Below are 19,688 nucleotides of genomic sequence, written 5' to 3'. Positions count from 1 at the left end.
CTGTTCGACGCGACACTCGCCTCAAACTTTCGTACGTACCTGTAGTTCCGTCTCTTGGAGACGGTTTCCACATTTTCTCCCCACTCCTTGTACATTCTCATTACACAGCAACGGGCGCATCCGACATATATTGCTGTCTGGGTTATTGGCGCACCTATTGCTCGCGTGCTCACAGTCACGTCCGATTAAAATGCGTGTAAATCTTTCCCACCTTCCATTATACCAATGTGCTATCTGCAAACATGTAGCCTAGAGTGTGTTCTTTCTCGGCAATACTACAATACTCCCAATCGGAATGTTAATATAACTAGCTCAGCTGCTGGTCACATTTTCGTATGTATAGGGTGTTCGCAATTCATAAGCACTCAGTGTAGATGTTACTTCCTTTGAAGTGTTCTGTCAGTGTAGTTACAGAATAACAAGTAAAGTTACTTACCAAGGTAACATCTAAGTTGACAGCTCTCCTCGCTGATTGAGTGGTTAGAGCGTGCACCTTTGATGCATCTCGTAACGGGTTCAATTCCCAGTGAGAGTTCACAATAATAATTTTACAATCATCACTTTTATTAACCATCCACCTCCTTCAGTCTTAGAGGGATAACGTGGAACGCTAAACTAAAAAATATAAATAATTTTCATTTAATTTAACGTTCCAATCCCAGCTTCGTACCGAGAACAACTGTTATCCAGGACGACTAAGTACATATATTTTTGCAATAAGGAAAATATAACTAACTTGATCACTATTCAAGTCTAATGTTTTCACTTAATGACTATGATTCTATTTGTGAACACATCTAACATCGCCCACTATTACAATCTGAACTTAGAACCAGAAAAAAATTGTAGGTGGCGTACTTAAAAAGGTAGGTTGCATTCGTAATTTTTACATTAATTACAGCAAAATTTGAACCTATGTTTGAAATGTCACGTATACTTGCCCCCCTTGGATACCACAATATGGACGCCCTTGGGCATGATGTAACATCTAAGGGCAGTGCCTATATAGCATACGAATAACGTATTCTCCGTACTGATATCTGTAGTAAACAAGAGGATATCGTATATTTGTAGAATATACTGCTGTTCGGAGAACGGATTTTTCTCAGTGTATGACTTAACATGACTTAACAATAGAGCTTGTCCAATAGTGTATATATTGTATGTATTTCTAAATATTGTTTCTAATTACTTCTAAAAGTGCTATGTAAAAGGCACAAGCTATTACGAAGAAGAAGAAGAAGAAATATATGAATTAAATATTTGTATTATATAGCGATTATTCTTGTTTTTGTTGCTATGACAACTTGTTTAACTGGTTGATATGGTAATGTAGAAATATATAGAACGAAGAACCATATTGTTATAATTGGATGTATATTATTTTAATGTGGCAAAATAAGGTATATGTGGATATAATCTAAAAGTGCATAATTGTGGTGCAATTCATTTGTAATCACGTGGGCTTTATAAGTATAGTTATATCCCTTCAGGTGAGATGAGTAACTTGTTTGATATGTGTCATTGCATTGAATTACAAGGAAATGGTCAATCTTGCTTTCTAGTTCACTCGAATGTTAGAATATGACATGTCCTTATGTTCGCCCGAACTGGTTCAGGTCTATATTGTTTTAAAGGACATAGAAAATATAAAATTAGCTCGTTTTGTAAATACTAACGTGTAGATTGAACATTGAATCACACTGTCTGTATGTATATAAGGTGTGTTGAAAAAGCATCGAACCTTTGGTTGGTAAAACGACATTTATTGATTTGGAAATCCGAAACAGTGATCTTCTTGATAGTATTCTCACAAGCAACGTACAGAACAAGGCAGGATCAGATCCAACTCAAACTTCTCCCAGAGGACACATAATAGAAAATAAGAAAAAATGCCAAGTTGGAGCTGCCCCCAACACCAAAGATATGCTCTGCTACATAACGCACCACGCGACAATATGATATAAGATAAACATCGCTAGACACCCATTTATGTCGAAAACGGAAAGGATGGGCAGCACCAGAATGATATCAAGATATTTTATATGCTATAACACTGACTTGGCGGTCATCTTGAAAGCCGCGATCTTGGATATAGCGTAAGGTATTGAAATGAGAAACAGGGTGTATGATATATCAATGTAAGATAAAATGCAAAAGGAAGACCAATTATGTAACCGCGAAAAGCATATGTGTAATGGTATGAACGGGACGAAGTGTAGAAGACTCGAGCAAAACAAACGTGTATTCGAAGGACAGAATAATTGGACAAGACCCCACGAGAATGCTACGCGACAAGTAACTGCAACAGTGTCTGTGCATGAAAGTGCATGTGCCTTGACAGATTATACCTTTCGAGGATATTAGAATTCTGTTTAGAACAGTGAAAACCACAGTTGCAACCCGTTATATGAGCGCTCGTTTGGAGACTACATAAACTACAAAGGACTATCTCTTATGGAACAACAATTCGGCAAATATCTCCGGAGTGTAAGAGATATCATCTTCGATTGGTGATCAAAAGCACGACCTACCTTTGATTGAAGCCCACTCCTGGACAACGTTTTGTACATTTCTTGTTCTCGTTTCTTGCTGTTTCGTGTGAACAAGGGACATTTCTAGCCCCGTTTGTTTAAACAACGCTATCTGAAACAGTGTGTACCAAAGAGAAAACCCAGCCATGTTCTAGCTTACATTTCTTTACGAGTGTTTCGTTTCCTTTGCGTGGTTTACTACACTGTTTCGCAACTGTCCCAAACAGTCACGATATCAGGGAAAGGCAGCGTTTTGCATTGACTCGATGAATTCCATGAGTTGTTGCAGTCTCCCACTCAAGCACTCGTACCGCAGGTTGCAACTGTGGTTTTCACTGTTCCAAACGGAATCCTAATATCCTCGTAAGTCATAATCTGTCCAGGCGGATGCCCTTCCATGCACAGACTCTGTCGCGTGAAAATATCGTTGGGTCTTGCCCTATTATTCTGTCCTTCGATAACACGTTTGTTTTGCCCGAGTCTTCCACACTTCGTCCCATCCACACCATTACACATATGGTTTTAACGGTTTCATCATTTGTTTTCCTTTTGCATTTTACCTTATATTGATATATAACATACCCCGCTTCTGATTTCAATACTTTACGCTATATCCAAGATCGCGGCTTTCAAGATGACCGCCAAGTCAGTGTTATAACATATCAAATATCTTGATATCATTCTGGTGCTGCCCATCCTTTCCGTTTTCCACATAAATGGGTATCTAGCAATGTTTTCCTTATATTGTAGCGTGGTGCGTTATGTTGCGGAGTATATCTCCGGTGTTTCTGGATGGGGGCAGCTCTAATTTAGCATTTTTCTTCTTTTCTATTATGTGTCTCCTGGGCGAAGTTTGAGTTGGATCTGATGCTGCCTTGTTCTGTACGTTGCTTGTCAGTGGTAATGCACACACTACTTCCAGCGCTCTCTCCATCCGTGAAATCACTTGTAGAACGCAGTGTTTTGAACGATGAGCAACCGTACCGTCACATTCCGCATGATACCTTCTCTTGATTCAAATCGGGTCACTTTTATTGGCATCTTCAGCTTGGAAAATATTCAAAAGTCATACGGTGTCATGCCGGGTGAGTACGAAGTCTGGCGACACAGAGAAATGTTGCTTTGGGGGATGAAAGCAGCCTGAATCAAATTTCGCGGACACTCTCTTCATGTCAAAATTCTCGTTTGAAATTAACTGTACTGATCCCACTGAATGGTTTCCGTTCGAGCATCGCCAAGGTTTAGCAAAATTTGATGCAATATGGCTCCTATTTTCTGTCAACAACATAAATCCGACGATCGCTCACTACACGTCTTCACTCGTTGGCTGACAGCCAGAGACTGATTCTTTCTGTGGGCGGGAAAAAATTGCGACTGCGCATGAATGTCCCCTCGACACTGAAAAAGTTTTCATTGGTTTACGAGGGAAAAAAATAAGATTGGGTACTTACGTAAAGTGTTCCGATGCTCTACTGACACGTTGCTATTTACACACCAGTTCATCGTATATCTTTATTTGCTTTTAAAAAATGCAGAGGAATGGAAGTGTTAACAAGGAAGCATTGAGTAATAGAATTTTAAAGATTAAGAGTTGTGTTAACTTAAACAATAACATGGTTTTATTTAAGCAGATAACTTGACATAGAGGCGCTGTGAATAATTTTGTTGTAATCCTTTTACCAGTATATCATTTTATTCTCATTCTGAATATAAAGAAGACATAAAAACAGAACAATGATTGGCTAACGTAAACAGAATCGGTCAACCTCGTTAGTTCCTAATGGATTTATTTGCAACGGGAAAGAACTACATATCTTTCATACCGCCTTTACTTTTCATTGTGTCCAATTCTACAACAGTAGTGTAGGGCGGGAGGTATTCTGAAAATTTCCAAAGAAATTCATCCATAATTAACAAGTTTTAAATGAATGAAAAAATATTAGATTGTTTGAAAGCATAATACTTTATCTGACATCCAGTGCAACCACTCTGCAATAAGGGTCACAGGAGGGATGCTACGTGTACAAAACTAAGTACAACCGAAGTCAATGTCAATGATTAAATTCAACTCAAGATATCAAACAAATTAAACACTCTACTGTATATTAAAAAGAACCATGGTTGTAAGAAAGATTTTTTTTAATACAGGGTGATTCTTTGTAGGGTTTACAAGTTCAACCAGTTATAATCCTTTATTGAAACCACATACAGACTTGGTTTATATGATATTATACTGCAAAACACTTCAAGTTTGACTCACGTAGTGAGTGGTTGCGGAGTTGACCACAAGGGGCGCCACCGGTCAGTTGCTGGAAACGGAGACTTTTACTGGTGCGAAAGGGGCTAAATGCGTGATTTAGTTTGAAGAAACGAAGTCAACAACGAGTGTACAGCGTAAGTTTCGCATACAATGTGGTAAGGAACTATCCAGCAGATCAACAGTGTAGCAATGGCACCAGACATTTGTATTAATAGGTTGTTTTGAGCGACAGACAAACTCCAGGGTGCTCACACGTGACTGACGATGTGACGGAAGCAGTTAGAAAAAGTTTGTCCGCAGATCTTGAAAATCCAAACAACGTGCATAACAAGAAACTGGTATCCCTCAGACCACTGTTCGGTGTGTATTGCGCAGACGTTTGTCCATGAAGACAAACAGACTACCCTTGGTTTAGGCACTGATTGTGAGTGAAGCGGATAAGCATACCCGACATGAATTCTGTGTTACCATGTTGGATCGTATTAGTGGCGATGAGTCACTCCTGAACTCATTAGTGGCATGACTCAGGACAACCAGACTGAGGACAGTTGGAGGAGCGCATTGTTCGTGATTTATCATCTGCTTCATTATTTTCCGTAGATAAATGAGTTACAATATATAGTTGCAAATTATATATAATATGTACTATTGGTATCAAATATGGTACTCTACAAATTTCCTTATCCATACAGTAGCAAACTGCAATGTTGTCTACAAACAGTACAACAGGTTGTGGATAATAACATAAAATAGCAAAGGCAGCCAGAAACTCCATAACAAAGAGGGGGAGAGGACGAAGCCCTGTCACTGAAAAATAATATTACCTGATCATTTACTACGGCAAGAGATGTAGGAGAAGCATCAGAGTAGCATTTTACAAAGGTAACACATGGGACCCAAATAGGAGCTGGTTTGGAGTACACATTATGACAAATTGAATACATATAATTAAACAAGTTATAAATCAATACTGCATAAGCCACTGAATATGACAGCAAGGTAACTGGCCACCCCCGCACTATCTATCCCGCTAGAACTTGGCTCTGGAGCTGAGTAGTGATGGCCCTGGTGTCTACTCTTCAGACCATCACTACTCAGCTCCAAACCATGGCCCAAACACAACAGCAAATTCTTAACCAGCACCAACAACAATTTCAGGGAGCCTCCTTTGATGTCGACGCCGCTGTGCAATATTTACACTCACGTATGGACAAGAGATACTGCAGAAGTGCGACACATCTCTATCGCCTATCCTTTTATGGCCCAGTTTAGTGCTCTCGATAAAGAGTTCTTTATTGAATGTATTCGCCTTTAGTGCATAGCTCTCCAGTTCGATTGGCGCACCGAAGACGCCAACGCCAACAGCACTTCTATTCCCAGCCTTGTCGTTCAGCATCCTCCGCAGCACTTTCGGACCACGACGCAGACGACGGCCAAGAAAAAGAAGACTGCGGGTGGCGGCGATGCGACCAAACCCGAACCCAGCAAGTGATGTTATTGATTTCTGGAATCCTCGTCCAGGAGAGGGAGCACCGGCCAATCCGCTTGATGATTGCAACAAAATTTGCTGGGGGTACACCCCAATACTTTATTTTTACTTCCTCGTGAGGCCTCAAAGAGACTAGAGGAAATCCCAATAGGTTCAATGCGGTTATACAGCTGCAATATGTGTTGGATGTAGGTTAGATTGAGTTTAATATCAAAAAGGACGTTTCTGCTATAACATTTATTTTAACAAAAACTCTATATGAATTTAACAACAAGAGAAATAATAAACGATGATAACAATAATTATGAAAAACCCCTAAATCAAATATCATCAGAAACGTTCGTCTTTCGATGCAATCCTGTCCTTACATTTTAATGAACATCGGAGTATAATAATTAAGTCCCAACTTAATTTAGCAAGAATTAATTGTCCAAAAAGAGAATTTAATATCAATTTCTTAATTTCAATGAATACGCAAAACATTAGCCCATATCACCATAAATAATAAGGCATCCCCAATCAAACTAAGCATCCAAATCAACTACATCGGAAAGAAAAAAAAGGGGAAAAAATACAAAAATATAATAGAAGAAAGAATGATTAAAGATTACTCATTATCCCATGCCAATATGGACTATTACAATAATAACTTACGATACCATAATACTCCTGTTCTGGAAGACTACACCGAAAGGCACGGAATAGAACACTTTCCTTATTACATTTTAAAGCACAATTTTACAGTTCTATTCACTCGAAGTTCAGGCTTTCAAATGCACCTGACTCAAGGTTGAGTTCTCTCACATCGGTTCTGCGAGTTCCCAAATTTGCCACTAGATGTCACTATGTCTTTGATGCGTATAGAAAGAGTCTATCACTGCCTACCTCTAGCGACTAAACTGGTAACTACTTAATCCACTTTCTTATATCAATCTAAATGCTCACAATCTTAAAGTCCCTTTTTTTTCAATTCCGTTACAAAATTCCCCCACAAGGGTGTATAAATAATTTAACAGACAACAAGGTAATTGAAAAAAAATGATCTGTCTCTGTTGAAATCAGGCATGCCAAAATCGGAAGGATCAACTCACCATGTCCACTCACTTTCCAAAACAAAGATCTTACTTGAATATGGGCCCACTTAATTCCGGAATATTCAGAGTTCCATGGAGTTCTAATCCTTTCCATAACGAGGATGAAAATGTGACAGCCATCTCGAGGATCCAGAGTATTTACCAAATGCAACTGATGACGAAGAAAAGAAAGTCTCTACCATTTCTGACGATGTATTCTCAAGGACATGAACAGGCATGGACAAGTACACACATCCTGCAGGATTGAACAAAACAAACACAGTATACAAACATAATAAAAATGTCTCTAACATTTAACATGTTTATCTACATATTTACAATATTTAAGGTTATTACATGTGTTTCCGGCAAGCTATACTTTCATGAATAATATTTAATTACTTATGAATAGAAATTTTAAATGCAATTTTACAATTTACATTTAAATTCTTTCAATTTTACAGATTATGAAGCTCTAGGAGGATAGTACTTTTTATATGCATTACATTCCTTTTTATAACAATGTCAGGGTTCTCAATAGATTTTAACAAAACAGTGTTTTTGGTCGGATAGCAAAGTATCTGGAATGGGCCATCATAATTCTGACTTAGTTTCGGCATAATTTTCTGCTCGATCGAAGCTTTTAACATACGCTTCACTAAGACAGAATCACCCACAGCAAATGTCACCGGAATATGGCGTTTCTTATAGGCGGATTCTTTCCGACGCCAAGCTTTTTCAATATTTTGGGCTATCCTCTGACTCATCTCTTCCTTATCTTGTGCATTATCCAATACACCAAGATCTATGATCCATCTAACATCAAGAGGATTCCACATTATTCTCCCAAGATATAATTCACCAGGAGTTTTACGAGTTTCTGAATTCTCTGACGAGTTCAAAGTATATTGCACTTTGTAAATGTGATCAGCCCATTTAGTTTGGTTTTGATTTATGTACGCCTTCAATATCAACTTTATATTTTTATTTTGTCTTTCCGTGAAGTTACAAGAAGGCGAATAGGGAGCTGTACAAATATCTTGTATGCCCAAACTAAACAAATATTGGCGGAACTGATCAGATCTAAAGTAACTCGCATTATCGTGCAATAATCGAGCTGGATATCCGTACATATAAAATATCTTATCCAACTTGACACATATAATCTTAGAAGTTATCTTTCTAAGTGGTTCAATAATAACGAACCTTGAAAAGGCATCCGTGACAACTAGCAGATATTTATATCCATGACTAGGTAACCAAGGACCCATTACGTCAATATGCAAGCAAGCATTGGGTTTAGTTTCTTTTTTCGAAAAATACGTACCATAAAGAGGAATATTTCGATCTTTTATCCGCTGGCAGATATCACAGCGTTGAATAAATTGAGCAATATCTTGATACAAATTGCCCCAAGTAAAGCGGCTTGCAATTTTAGCGGTGGTCTTGGCCCGACCACCATGACCACCCCCGACGATTTGATCATGGAAGAATTTAATGATACTCTCTTTCATACTGTCAGGAATTACAGCCCGAAGTCCCCCATATACCTTGCCATTCGTCCTTTTTAACAAAATATTATTTTGGATAAGATATGGTTCTACTGTATGTTTATTTTCTATAGATTGGATTATACCTTTCAGCTTTGGATCCATCCTTTGCAGTTCTCCTAAAGGTTTATTAAAAAGAGGCAATTTCCAAAAATTTATAAAAGATAAATGAACATTTTGATCGTTAACAGTATTAATCTCAACAATATCATCGCCCGGAGGCTCGAAATCAACAAAACTATACATACGACTGATATAATCAGCCAAAAAGTTCTTTTTACTCCTAAGATGTATTATATTGAAATTATATTTACTTATCTTTTCTATCATAGACCCGTATTTCCTTTGTCTTTTATGATTTTTCAAAATCCATGTCAAGCTGGCATTGTCACAAAATACTGTAAATTTATTATGATGCCGATACATATCAAACTTGTCTAAACAGTAAATTAAAGATTTCATCTCAAGTTCGAAGATATTCTTCGACCAATCAGTTGTTGGTATTACCTTACTAGCAAACATCACCGGTCTTAATAACCCTTGATCATCATACTGACTAAGGACTCCACTATAACATCGACAAGATGAATCGACATGTACTATAAATGGACTTGAAAAATCCGGGACTTTCAAAATGACATGATTTATTATAGCTTCCTTGATTTGATCTAAGATTTCATCTTCCTCTTTACCCCACTTAAATGTATTTTTGGGACTCTTAAGTTCGTATAAAGGCCCTAACAGTTCTCCATAATCTTTCAAGAATCTCAAATAATATGAGAGAAAACCCAACAGTTTCGCTAATGCCCTACGATTTTTAGGCCTGGGAAGTTTTTTAATAACCTTCGCTCTTTCTTTGTCGATATACATATTTCCTTCAGAAAATTCATAACCAAGAAATTTTATTTTACGTTTGCACAAACGAGTTTTATGAGGGGAAATGGTTACACCATTCTCTCGAAGTCTTTGCAAAACTTTTTCCAGAATCTCGTTATGTTTTTCAATACTATCAGCATGAACTATTATGTCATCGACAAATATGTCTAAATATTCTCCTTCCAGGTCCCTAAACATTCTATGCATTAAGCTAGACAATACAAAGCCTGAGGTAACTAATCCCATTGGTATCTTGCGAAACTGAAGTAATCTAGTTGGGGTGGCAAAAGCTGTTATTGGTCGAGAGCTAGGATGAAGTTCTATTTGATAATAGCTAAATTTTACCTCAAAACAGCTAAAATAACGATGTCTCCCAATGTTAGCTATGATAGATTCTGCGTGGGGACTCGGAAATCCTGTCATTAACACACGCTTGTTGATTTCTGAGAAGTTGACTACTAACCTCGGCGATTTATCTTTATTTGAAATCATGAAACATGGAGAAATAAATGGCGAACTTTTAATCTCTTCAACAACCCCTTTTTCTATTAAAGAATCGATAAATTTATCCATATCTTTCAATTTATGTTTGGGAACAGGATAAGGCTGTGTAATACACGGTGTAGTATCAGTTAATATTATCTTATGTTGATAATCCTTTATCATACCTAAATCATCGGTGATGACATCTTTAAATTCATTAAACAATTTTTCAACATAAGGTATTAAATTTGGAGAAATGATATCAACAGAGAAATCAACATTACCTTTTCCATTTTCTTCCAACTCATTGGGAGAATTCTGGAATTCTGATCTGGTGGGATTGTCAACACTGACCCCAGCTGGAACTTCTTCCACAAACTGGACCTCTCTGGAAAAATCCCTCGACTCCATCTGCCTAGATGAAGAACGTCGTGGTATATGAACGTTTGTCTCAACATTGGTTCGGCTAGAACTCCCCCTTCTCCACCTAGATCTGGCCCGCCGACGCTGACCGGAAACCATCTCTCTGCTCTCACCCGATGTTATTTGGCCTTGGGACGATCGATTAGGACCACCACCATTGCTCTCCACACCTGAAGTTGAACGATCTATCTGCAAAATTGACTGTGAATAGTTACTAGTTAAAGGGGGTTTAAATGATTGATCAGGTAAATCAATGTCACTACGCATCACTGGAAATCGACGATCACTCATTTGGACTGATCCCTCAGGATGTTCTGACCTCTGTGTTATAGGCGACTGAGTATTAACACCACTACCGAACTCCGCCACTGACGGTTGACACCACAAACCATGACTGCTCATCTCCACTGAAGACTCATGACCACTACGTACCGCAGACGGACGCTGACCTCGATGAATAGTTGACTGTCGTCTAAAATTCCTGGATGGTACTACTTTTGTCTGATGAGAGACATCTAGATTACGCTCCGCCTCTGAAACTCCAAGATCTCTTGACGTCATGGATGGATGGTGACTACTCTGATGAACAGACGGGCATCTATTTCCCACATCACACGATGTTGTTGATGGACGGGATGAATTGATAACAAAAGTCCCTTGACGAAAACGCCCCGCTGATTCACGACGATTACCAATATTTCCAGCTGACCTCTGAAAACCTCTTCCTCTACACGCTGCCGCTGAGGAGCTACGCTGCATAGATATAGAACGCGATCCAGGTCTAATACCATTACTCTCATTTCCACTATACTCCAATCGTTGATCGTTTTCAACTTGACAACCTCGTCCAGTAGAAGATGAACAACCTACCTGGTCCGGGCATTGCATATCTGCACCAGGAAAGCAATGTATAGAGTTCTGAAGTGAAGCGGTCGTATTACATACTCTAGGACAACATCCGGTATTACTATTCTGTCTATTAACCCCACTACTACTTACACTAGAATGTTTTAATTTTGTAGGATAATCAACAAATACATCCGAATGATGAGAATCATGTTGATTAAATTCAGTCAATTTAACTTCTTTGTTGAGTTTCTCAAAAAATAAAGTTTTATTTCGAATGTCAATATGAGCAAAATTTTCGTTTAAAAACGAAATTCCCAATAATAATTTCAAACTAGGGTGATCAATAATTCCGAACCAAGCACTAAAACAAGAATTGTTCACGAAAAATCTTAGTTCAACCATTTCTTCGATGTTTACAGACTCATTGTCCAAAACAGTTACTGAATACTTTACAGGTTTAACTTTAGGTCGACATTTCATACTTATTTCCTCAAAAACTGTTCGTTCACATAAATTCAGAGTTGAGCCTGTATCAATAACAGCCGGGTAAGGCGTTCGACAGATGGAAACCATCATTTGTAAAAGATGATATTGTTTCTCATTTTCATTGTTCAAATACATAGAGTCTCCCCGAATGTTACTACCTTTATACGGACATCGATTCCAAGCATGATTACTACTACCACATACATTGCAGACCAATCCTGCCCCAAAATTTCTAACGCGATTTTGTTTCGTAAGGTTACGTACTACTGTATTCGAAATATATTGATTTTTTACTTTTTTCTGATAATCCAAGGCATATCGCCTATTCATCTCATAACTTTCCGCAAATTCTAAAAATTCATGAACAGTATTAGGCAAACCAGTTAACAATAATAAATCCCGAATCTCAGGTTTGATTAAGTTTGAGACCGTATGACAGAATTCTACATCTGACATTTCTATATTCAATAGTTGCAACACTGATATTTTTTCACGAAGAAAATTTTGAAGGGATTCATGCTCTTTCATAACTCTAAACATCTTACTATTATAAAATTCCGTACGAACTAAAGGTGAGATAAATTTTTCCAAAATACATTCAGAAATATACTTCCAATCAGTCGTTATATTAAGTAAACGCTGCATCTCTTCAAACATTTGATTCTTACATTTACTTAAACTAGCTACTAAAACTGCTTCGGAAGGTGCAACCTTCATTTCGATCATTTTGTTTACCTTCAACAAGAACTGACATAAAAGAATACCACTATTTTCATTCACAAGAGGTAGTTCGCTAATTTGCATCTCAATAGATTTATAAATGCTTTCTGAGAATATTTTTGTGAAATTACATGTGATAGGTGGTTTATTCAACCCACGGTAAGGACGTACTTGTGGCACCGCACAGCCAGCGAAGTCCAACAAATCAGAAACATCCCGATTCTGGGGGGCCCCCCTGGCTCCTGCGGTGGACACATCGTCAATTTGCACCAGAGAACCAACGGGAACCTCGTTACCCCCTGGTGGATTACACACAGGAGACCAACCTGTGAACTCTCTTCCAAAACGAGCAGCAAAATTCATGATTCTGATTTTTTTTAATATAATTTCTAATTGATAGGCCGAAAATGGTCATAAACTTCCCCCGTACAACACACTAAATTTATTAATTCTATAACACAGTAGAACCATTTACATATACTACGTATATCGGAACAAATATTCCTTACAACAGATTTTCTCAAAGCCAAATATTCGTATTATTTCCAATGCTGAAACGATTTTTGTTTGTTCTTTTTTTTCTCAGCAAGTAAGGGAATGAAACATACACGTACTCTTTTCTTTCAACCGACCACATACAAATAAATATAATGGGACATCGAACCAAGTACCACAAATCAGGACTCGAACCGTAATGCACTAACCACTCCTACCTTCTGGGATCGAACCAGCGCTATCTTGATCCGAACCAATATTCAAATATTTTACCGGGACACAAACCAACACAAATAATAATATCGGGACACGATCCAACACAGCAATAACCGGCATTTGAAAGCCTGAACCTTGCAACAAAATTTGCTGGGGGTACACCCCAATACTTTATTTTTACTTCCTCGTGAGGCCTCAAAGAGACTAGAGGAAATCCCAATAGGTTCAATGCGGTTATACAGCTGCAATATGTGTTGGATGTAGGTTAGATTGAGTTTAATATCAAAAAGGACGTTTCTGCTATAACATTTATTTTAACAAAAACTCTATATGAATTTAACAACAAGAGAAATAATAAACGATGATAACAATAATTATGAAAAACCCCTAAATCAAATATCATCAGAAACGTTCGTCTTTCGATGCAATCCTGTCCTTACATTTTAATGAACATCGGAGTATAATAATTAAGTCCCAACTTAATTTAGCAAGAATTAATTGTCCAAAAAGAGAATTTAATATCAATTTCTTAATTTCAATGAATACGCAAAACATTAGCCCATATCACCATAAATAATAAGGCATCCCCAATCAAACTAAGCATCCAAATCAACTACATCGGAAAGAAAAAAAAGGGGAAAAAATACAAAAATATAATAGAAGAAAGAATGATTAAAGATTACTCATTATCCCATGCCAATATGGACTATTACAATAATAACTTACGATACCATAATACTCCTGTTCTGGAAGACTACACCGAAAGGCACGGAATAGAACACTTTCCTTATTACATTTTAAAGCACAATTTTACAGTTCTATTCACTCGAAGTTCAGGCTTTCAAATGCACCTGACTCAAGGTTGAGTTCTCTCACATCGGTTCTGCGAGTTCCCAAATTTGCCACTAGATGTCACTATGTCTTTGATGCGTATAGAAAGAGTCTATCACTGCCTACCTCTAGCGACTAAACTGGTAACTACTTAATCCACTTTCTTATATCAATCTAAATGCTCACAATCTTAAAGTCCTTTTTTTTTCAATTCCGTTACATGATCTACCTGATCAACCCTGGGAAATCCATGACCCTTTGGCAGATCTTATTGTCCAGCTTGACCTGCAACTTGAAGACGTCCGATGGCCACCAGAAGACCCTCGAGTTTATATCTCTATACAGCCCAGGAAAGGAAAATTGACACCCACCGTGATCTGCGTATTCGCGAGCTCTGGTGGGTTCTCCCAGATGATTGGGACTTTTGGCGAGAACTTATTGAAATACTTAGTGGAGTGCCTCCTAATCCCTGTGACGACGACCAAGGCTCTTCTCCCGAAGAGGACTAATCTTAGGACAACCAGACTGACACCTCCTTTATAAGTGAAGAAGACACAGACCCGCTCGAGAGTGAAAGTATGTTGCTAACATATAATCCCATTCGTGTGATACCTAGTGACATATTCTTTGACGTTCCTGAAACTTTTTGTTGTGTACCTGAAGTTACGCATCAACCTCCTCTCCAGGGACCCAAGCAGTTTTGTCGTACCTCTCCTCACTATTTACCAGTTTTCGAAGCACTTGAAGATGCTGGTATTATTAAAGAATCCATTCTGGTCTGTAATACTGTTAAAATTCTTTGCATTTCTAAAGGCGCAGGTGTTCGTGTTATTTATGATTGCAGTCAGTGGACAAAAGTTTACAAATCTGTTTCCCATATTAGCTTGCCTTAAGTAACTGACATTGCCTCTTTAGCGACACCCGATGATTACATGCTTAAGATTGATTTAGCCCAAGGCTTTTATCATGTAAGTCTTTCTTTATATACTCGTTCCTTGTTTGGTATAAAATGTTGCGATAAGTTGTATCGTTTTGTTCGCCTACCCATGGGATGGGCTCTTAGCCCCTTAATAATGCAACGTTTTGTAACGCTGGAATTATAAAAACATGTTGGACATTTAGTGAGATTCCTAGTGTGCAATGACAATATCCTGCTACTAGGCTCTGTTCCTGATCTTAACGCAGCTTTAGTTATTTTAGCAAAAACCACTTGGGCTATTAATGTGGAAAAATCTGTGTTGGCGCCAGTCAAGACTTTGACCTTTTTAGGATTTCAAGTGAATTTTAATACCAAGTCACTCACTATTGACGGCAAATATCTTAAAATTGTTTCTTCCTGTCCATGATCTCTTTTAGTGAAATCTAAGCGTGCTAGACAAGTTCTAGCGGGATACATTGTGGTAGTCAGCGCCACCACATCGTCCCAGGCTTCTGACACGTCTCTGGATGGTTCCCAGTTTTCTCGCCAGGTGGCAACGCAGGATCCGGGCAAGGGGGCTGTATACATCAGAGTGAGGAGAGCCTTCTTCTTCACGTGGGACCCGAGAAGAGAACATCAACAGTGGCAGCAGTGGAAGGGTCGGAACCCGTACAAAAGGGGCACCGGAGACCAGGCTCTGGAAGATGAAGTGCATGGAGTGAAACCAAGTGCGACGAGAATTATAGACTCAGATATTTTTTGTGAAGTTCAATGGACAGCTGGATGTCATGATAAGTATCCTATCTACCTTAGTATACCTGCACAGTCTGTATCCGATACTCATAAATATTTTTATAAAATATATAGGAAATATTTAAACCTTGATTCTCATTTAAAAAAATAATATTGGATACCACCTCACCACTCCACGCACCATCTGCGCAACTAAGGAATATTCACCCTTACATTTGCTCGAGCGTAAATGCGACGGTGACAACATAGTGTGGGTGTCGCCAGTTACCTCGTTGTCATATTCAGTGGCTTATGCAGTATTGATTCGTAAGTTGTTTAATTATGTGTATTCAATTTATCATAATGTGTACTCCAAACCAGCTCCTAATTGGGGTCCATGTGTTACCTTTGTAAAATGCTATTCTGACGCTACTCCTACATCTCTTGCCGTAGTAAGTGATCAGGGTAATTTTATATTTTTAGTGGACAGAACTTTGTCCTCTTCCCATCTTTGTTATGGAGTTTCTGGCGGCAGCCTTTGCCATTTTATATTATCCACAACCTGGTGAACTTTTTGTAGACAACGTTGCAGTTTGCTACTGTATGCGTGAGAAAATTTGTAGAGTACCATATTTGATACCAATAGCACACAATTTGCAATACAATTTGCAACTATATATTGTAACTCATGTATCTACGCAAAAATAGTAAAGCAGGTGAGGAATCACGTGCGATGCGCTTGATCCTCCAACGGCCCTCAGCCAATCAGGAGCCACCACCTGGTGACCAGGGATATAAAACCTGGGAACCAGGTGGGGGAAGCTCAGTTCACGAGGTTAGAGGGTAGTTGGCGGAGCGAGTTCTGCGCGCGTGGGGATCTCGATTGATGTAAGCACTAAAGTACATACTTATATTTCTGTTCACAACATTTGAGGCTGCTCGTTATAAAAATCTATTGTCGTCTCGTTATCGAGGAGGTGGGAGATGCGAGCATTGTACTCTCTATTGAGCAACACTAAAAATATTTCACATTACTACTTACATTTCTCATGGCTTTCGCTTTCCAACCTAAGCAATCCATGATTTCTGAACAAGTTAAAACGAGGTTAACGAGCGAGCCATTTATTAAACTCTACTCGACTCGAGAAAATTACCTTGAACTGGACTCGAATTCTAGTTGGGTCGAGTTTTAGCTCGAGTCGTGGCCATCCGTAGTTCCAGTGAACGCTGCTTCGCGACTTGTACAGAAGGCGAAACAGAGGTTTACGAAATTTCGTGTCCTTCCCCTCCGAGATTTCGGAGGCAACTGAGGAAACACTCTCTTTGTACTTGACTCACACCACCATCTAATAGAGAAAATAGAGCGATTTGCAACTTATAGTTGCTTCACAATAAAGTGCATAATGTTACTTTCGGGAGATACCTTGTTTATATATTCTTGTTTGTAATTTCCTAACAGAGACACGCACTTTTTACGCATGGGCTATTTATAAACAATTATAAGACGTAAACGGTATTTTGAACAAGAAATTATAGAAATTTTAAAAATATATTATAAACTTTTCTTGCTCAACGATATAAAATGTAATTAAAAAATCTTATTTTTATAATTTATTTTAGAGAACTATCTAAAAGTTATTAACATATCCAGTGTAGTAAGTTCGAAATCAATACATAAATATGTCAACATACGTGTGAACATAATTATAAAATAGAAATATCTTTTTTAATTTATTATCAATAAAAACAAAATTTCACAACAATATAGCAAGGTCTTTTGTATACGTTTATGGTTTTCTTGCATATTTGTTGTTTGTTGTCATAAAATTTTTAAAAATATATAAAAATACCATTAAGAAATTTATTAGAATTTTATTTTTATTTTCTCTTCAGTTGAGCGTAAGTTTATTTATTTTTTTTAAATCAATAGATAAAATGACATTTATCATTTAATTAAAAGAAAGAATGGAAGTAAGTTTGACTAGCAATACAAAAACATTTTATTAAAATAACTTAAATTTTTCAGTTAGTATTACTATAAATGTTACAAAGAATGTGATGGCATCGTATTTTAAATTTGTTAATTATTGCAATTACAAATTAAATATTAGTATGAGATATATAAAAAATATTTTATTACGAATAGCATTGTTTACCGCAGGTGAAATTGAAAACAATGATGTCGTCGCCTCAATCTTCTAATGCTTGTGCCATCACACCGACAAGGATTGAACCTTGGATCAATGAGTTATCAATACAAGAGTTCAACAATAGCAGACGATGAGGATAATTTTATGTGTGCTTGTATCGCTAATAAGTCAGGTTAGTATTGACTTTATTTTTTTTTATACAGTTAATACTTACGAAGCCAAAAATATTGTAATAAAACAGTTGAAATCTAACACAGATGAATGTTTTCACAATTATTATCACTTTAGAATGTTATTTCAACACCAAGGATCCAGTGTTGTAATTCACACAGGCCAGTATTCCCAGCATGACTACTACTTTAGCTTGTTATCTCAACACCAAGGATCCAGTGTTGTGATTCCCAAAGGCCAGTATTCCCAGCATGACTACTACCTTAGCTTATTTCAACACCAAGGATCCAGTGTTGTAATTCACACAGGCCAGTATTTCCAGAATTAATATCACTTTAGCATGCTATTTCCACCCTTATGGTCCGATTTCGCATATAAACAGACCTAGTGTTACTAGTTTGAAACAGAACTGGTGTTGAGTATGTGAGAATAGCAAAGCAGGGGTACAACTGACTAGGGGAATGAACGAAGGAACAAGGAAATTGGAATCGAGTAACTTTGATTTTTCTATATATCTTATAAAGCCTTTCAACGTACAACTTGGGGGTCGCGGTGGCTCAGTGGTAGAGCGTTCATCTCCGATGCTTGGGGTCCCTGGTTCAATCTCAGCTCGCGCCGTGTGGACTTTGTGGTGCACAAACACCGTGCTCGTGGGTTTTCTCGGGGTTCTTCCGTTTCCTCCCACTTTCTTCATTCCACCATTTTACTCATCTCTCATCATCACTTTGTCCTTTAACTTAACCGGCATAACCGTAGGACATAAAACTTAAAGATTTCATTTCATTTTTTCAACGTACAACTTATATTCCCGTCACACAGCACCACTCATTCTACTCCAGTTTAGCCAGCTTGATTATTTTATATATATGGTTTCGGTATCTAAAAATCCATCCTGGTCAAGGTACGATCCAAGATACTTAAATTTTAAGGTTAACAGTAACTGTAGCTGTAGGAAACCTCCGTCTTCTTTATTGAGTCCCATATGCTCTGTCTTTGTTCTACGATCCGATAATATTTAAATTTCGAGGTAAACAATATAATTTCTCTTTGCAGGCGTACGACGCTCCCCTCTTTTGTTGATCGCCGTAAGTCCTATGTTCGTTCCATGATCCAAGATATTTAAATTTCGAGATAAATAATAGCCTACCTCTTTGTAGCCATAGAAAGCTTCCGTCTTCCTTCTTGAGTGCCACATATTCTGTTTCTGTGCTACTTATCTTCAAATCTCTCTCTCTCTCCTCTAACACCCTTCTTCATTTTCTACTGTCTTTTCTGCCTTATCTTTGGGCGTACTGAATATAACAGCATACTCCATGGTGTTCTACTTCAGTGTTTCTTCCAGACATGTTTTTGGCGAGCACTGCTTCCCGGAGATCTGAGAGTGCTCCCCGGGACGAAACCAAAATAATAGTCTATAGTATAATAATAAAA

At 37.9% G+C, this 19,688-nt stretch overlaps 1 protein-coding gene across 1 annotated transcript in view; it reads left to right on the top strand.

Annotated features, from left to right (window-relative positions):
• The first annotated feature begins 18,103 nt into the window (after positions 1–18,103).
• The window catches only part of LOC145683279 (uncharacterized), a 36,792-nt gene continuing 35,207 nt past the window's right edge, over positions 18,104–19,688 (top strand). The window contains exon 1 of the mRNA XM_081754644.1: positions 18,104–18,258. Coding sequence (XP_081610770.1) covers positions 18,217–18,258 — 42 coding nt within the window. The 5' untranslated portion in view covers positions 18,104–18,216. The remainder of the gene's footprint in view (positions 18,259–19,688) is intronic.

This window comes from Thermobia domestica, chromosome 4 (genome assembly GCF_964235325.1).
Source record: "Thermobia domestica chromosome 4, izTheDome1.hap1.1, whole genome shotgun sequence".
In the NCBI taxonomy this organism is placed as follows: domain Eukaryota; kingdom Metazoa; phylum Arthropoda; class Insecta; order Zygentoma; family Lepismatidae; genus Thermobia; species Thermobia domestica.
The sequence above is the reverse complement of the archived record's forward strand: the minus strand, read 5'-3'. Positions and strand labels throughout refer to the sequence as shown.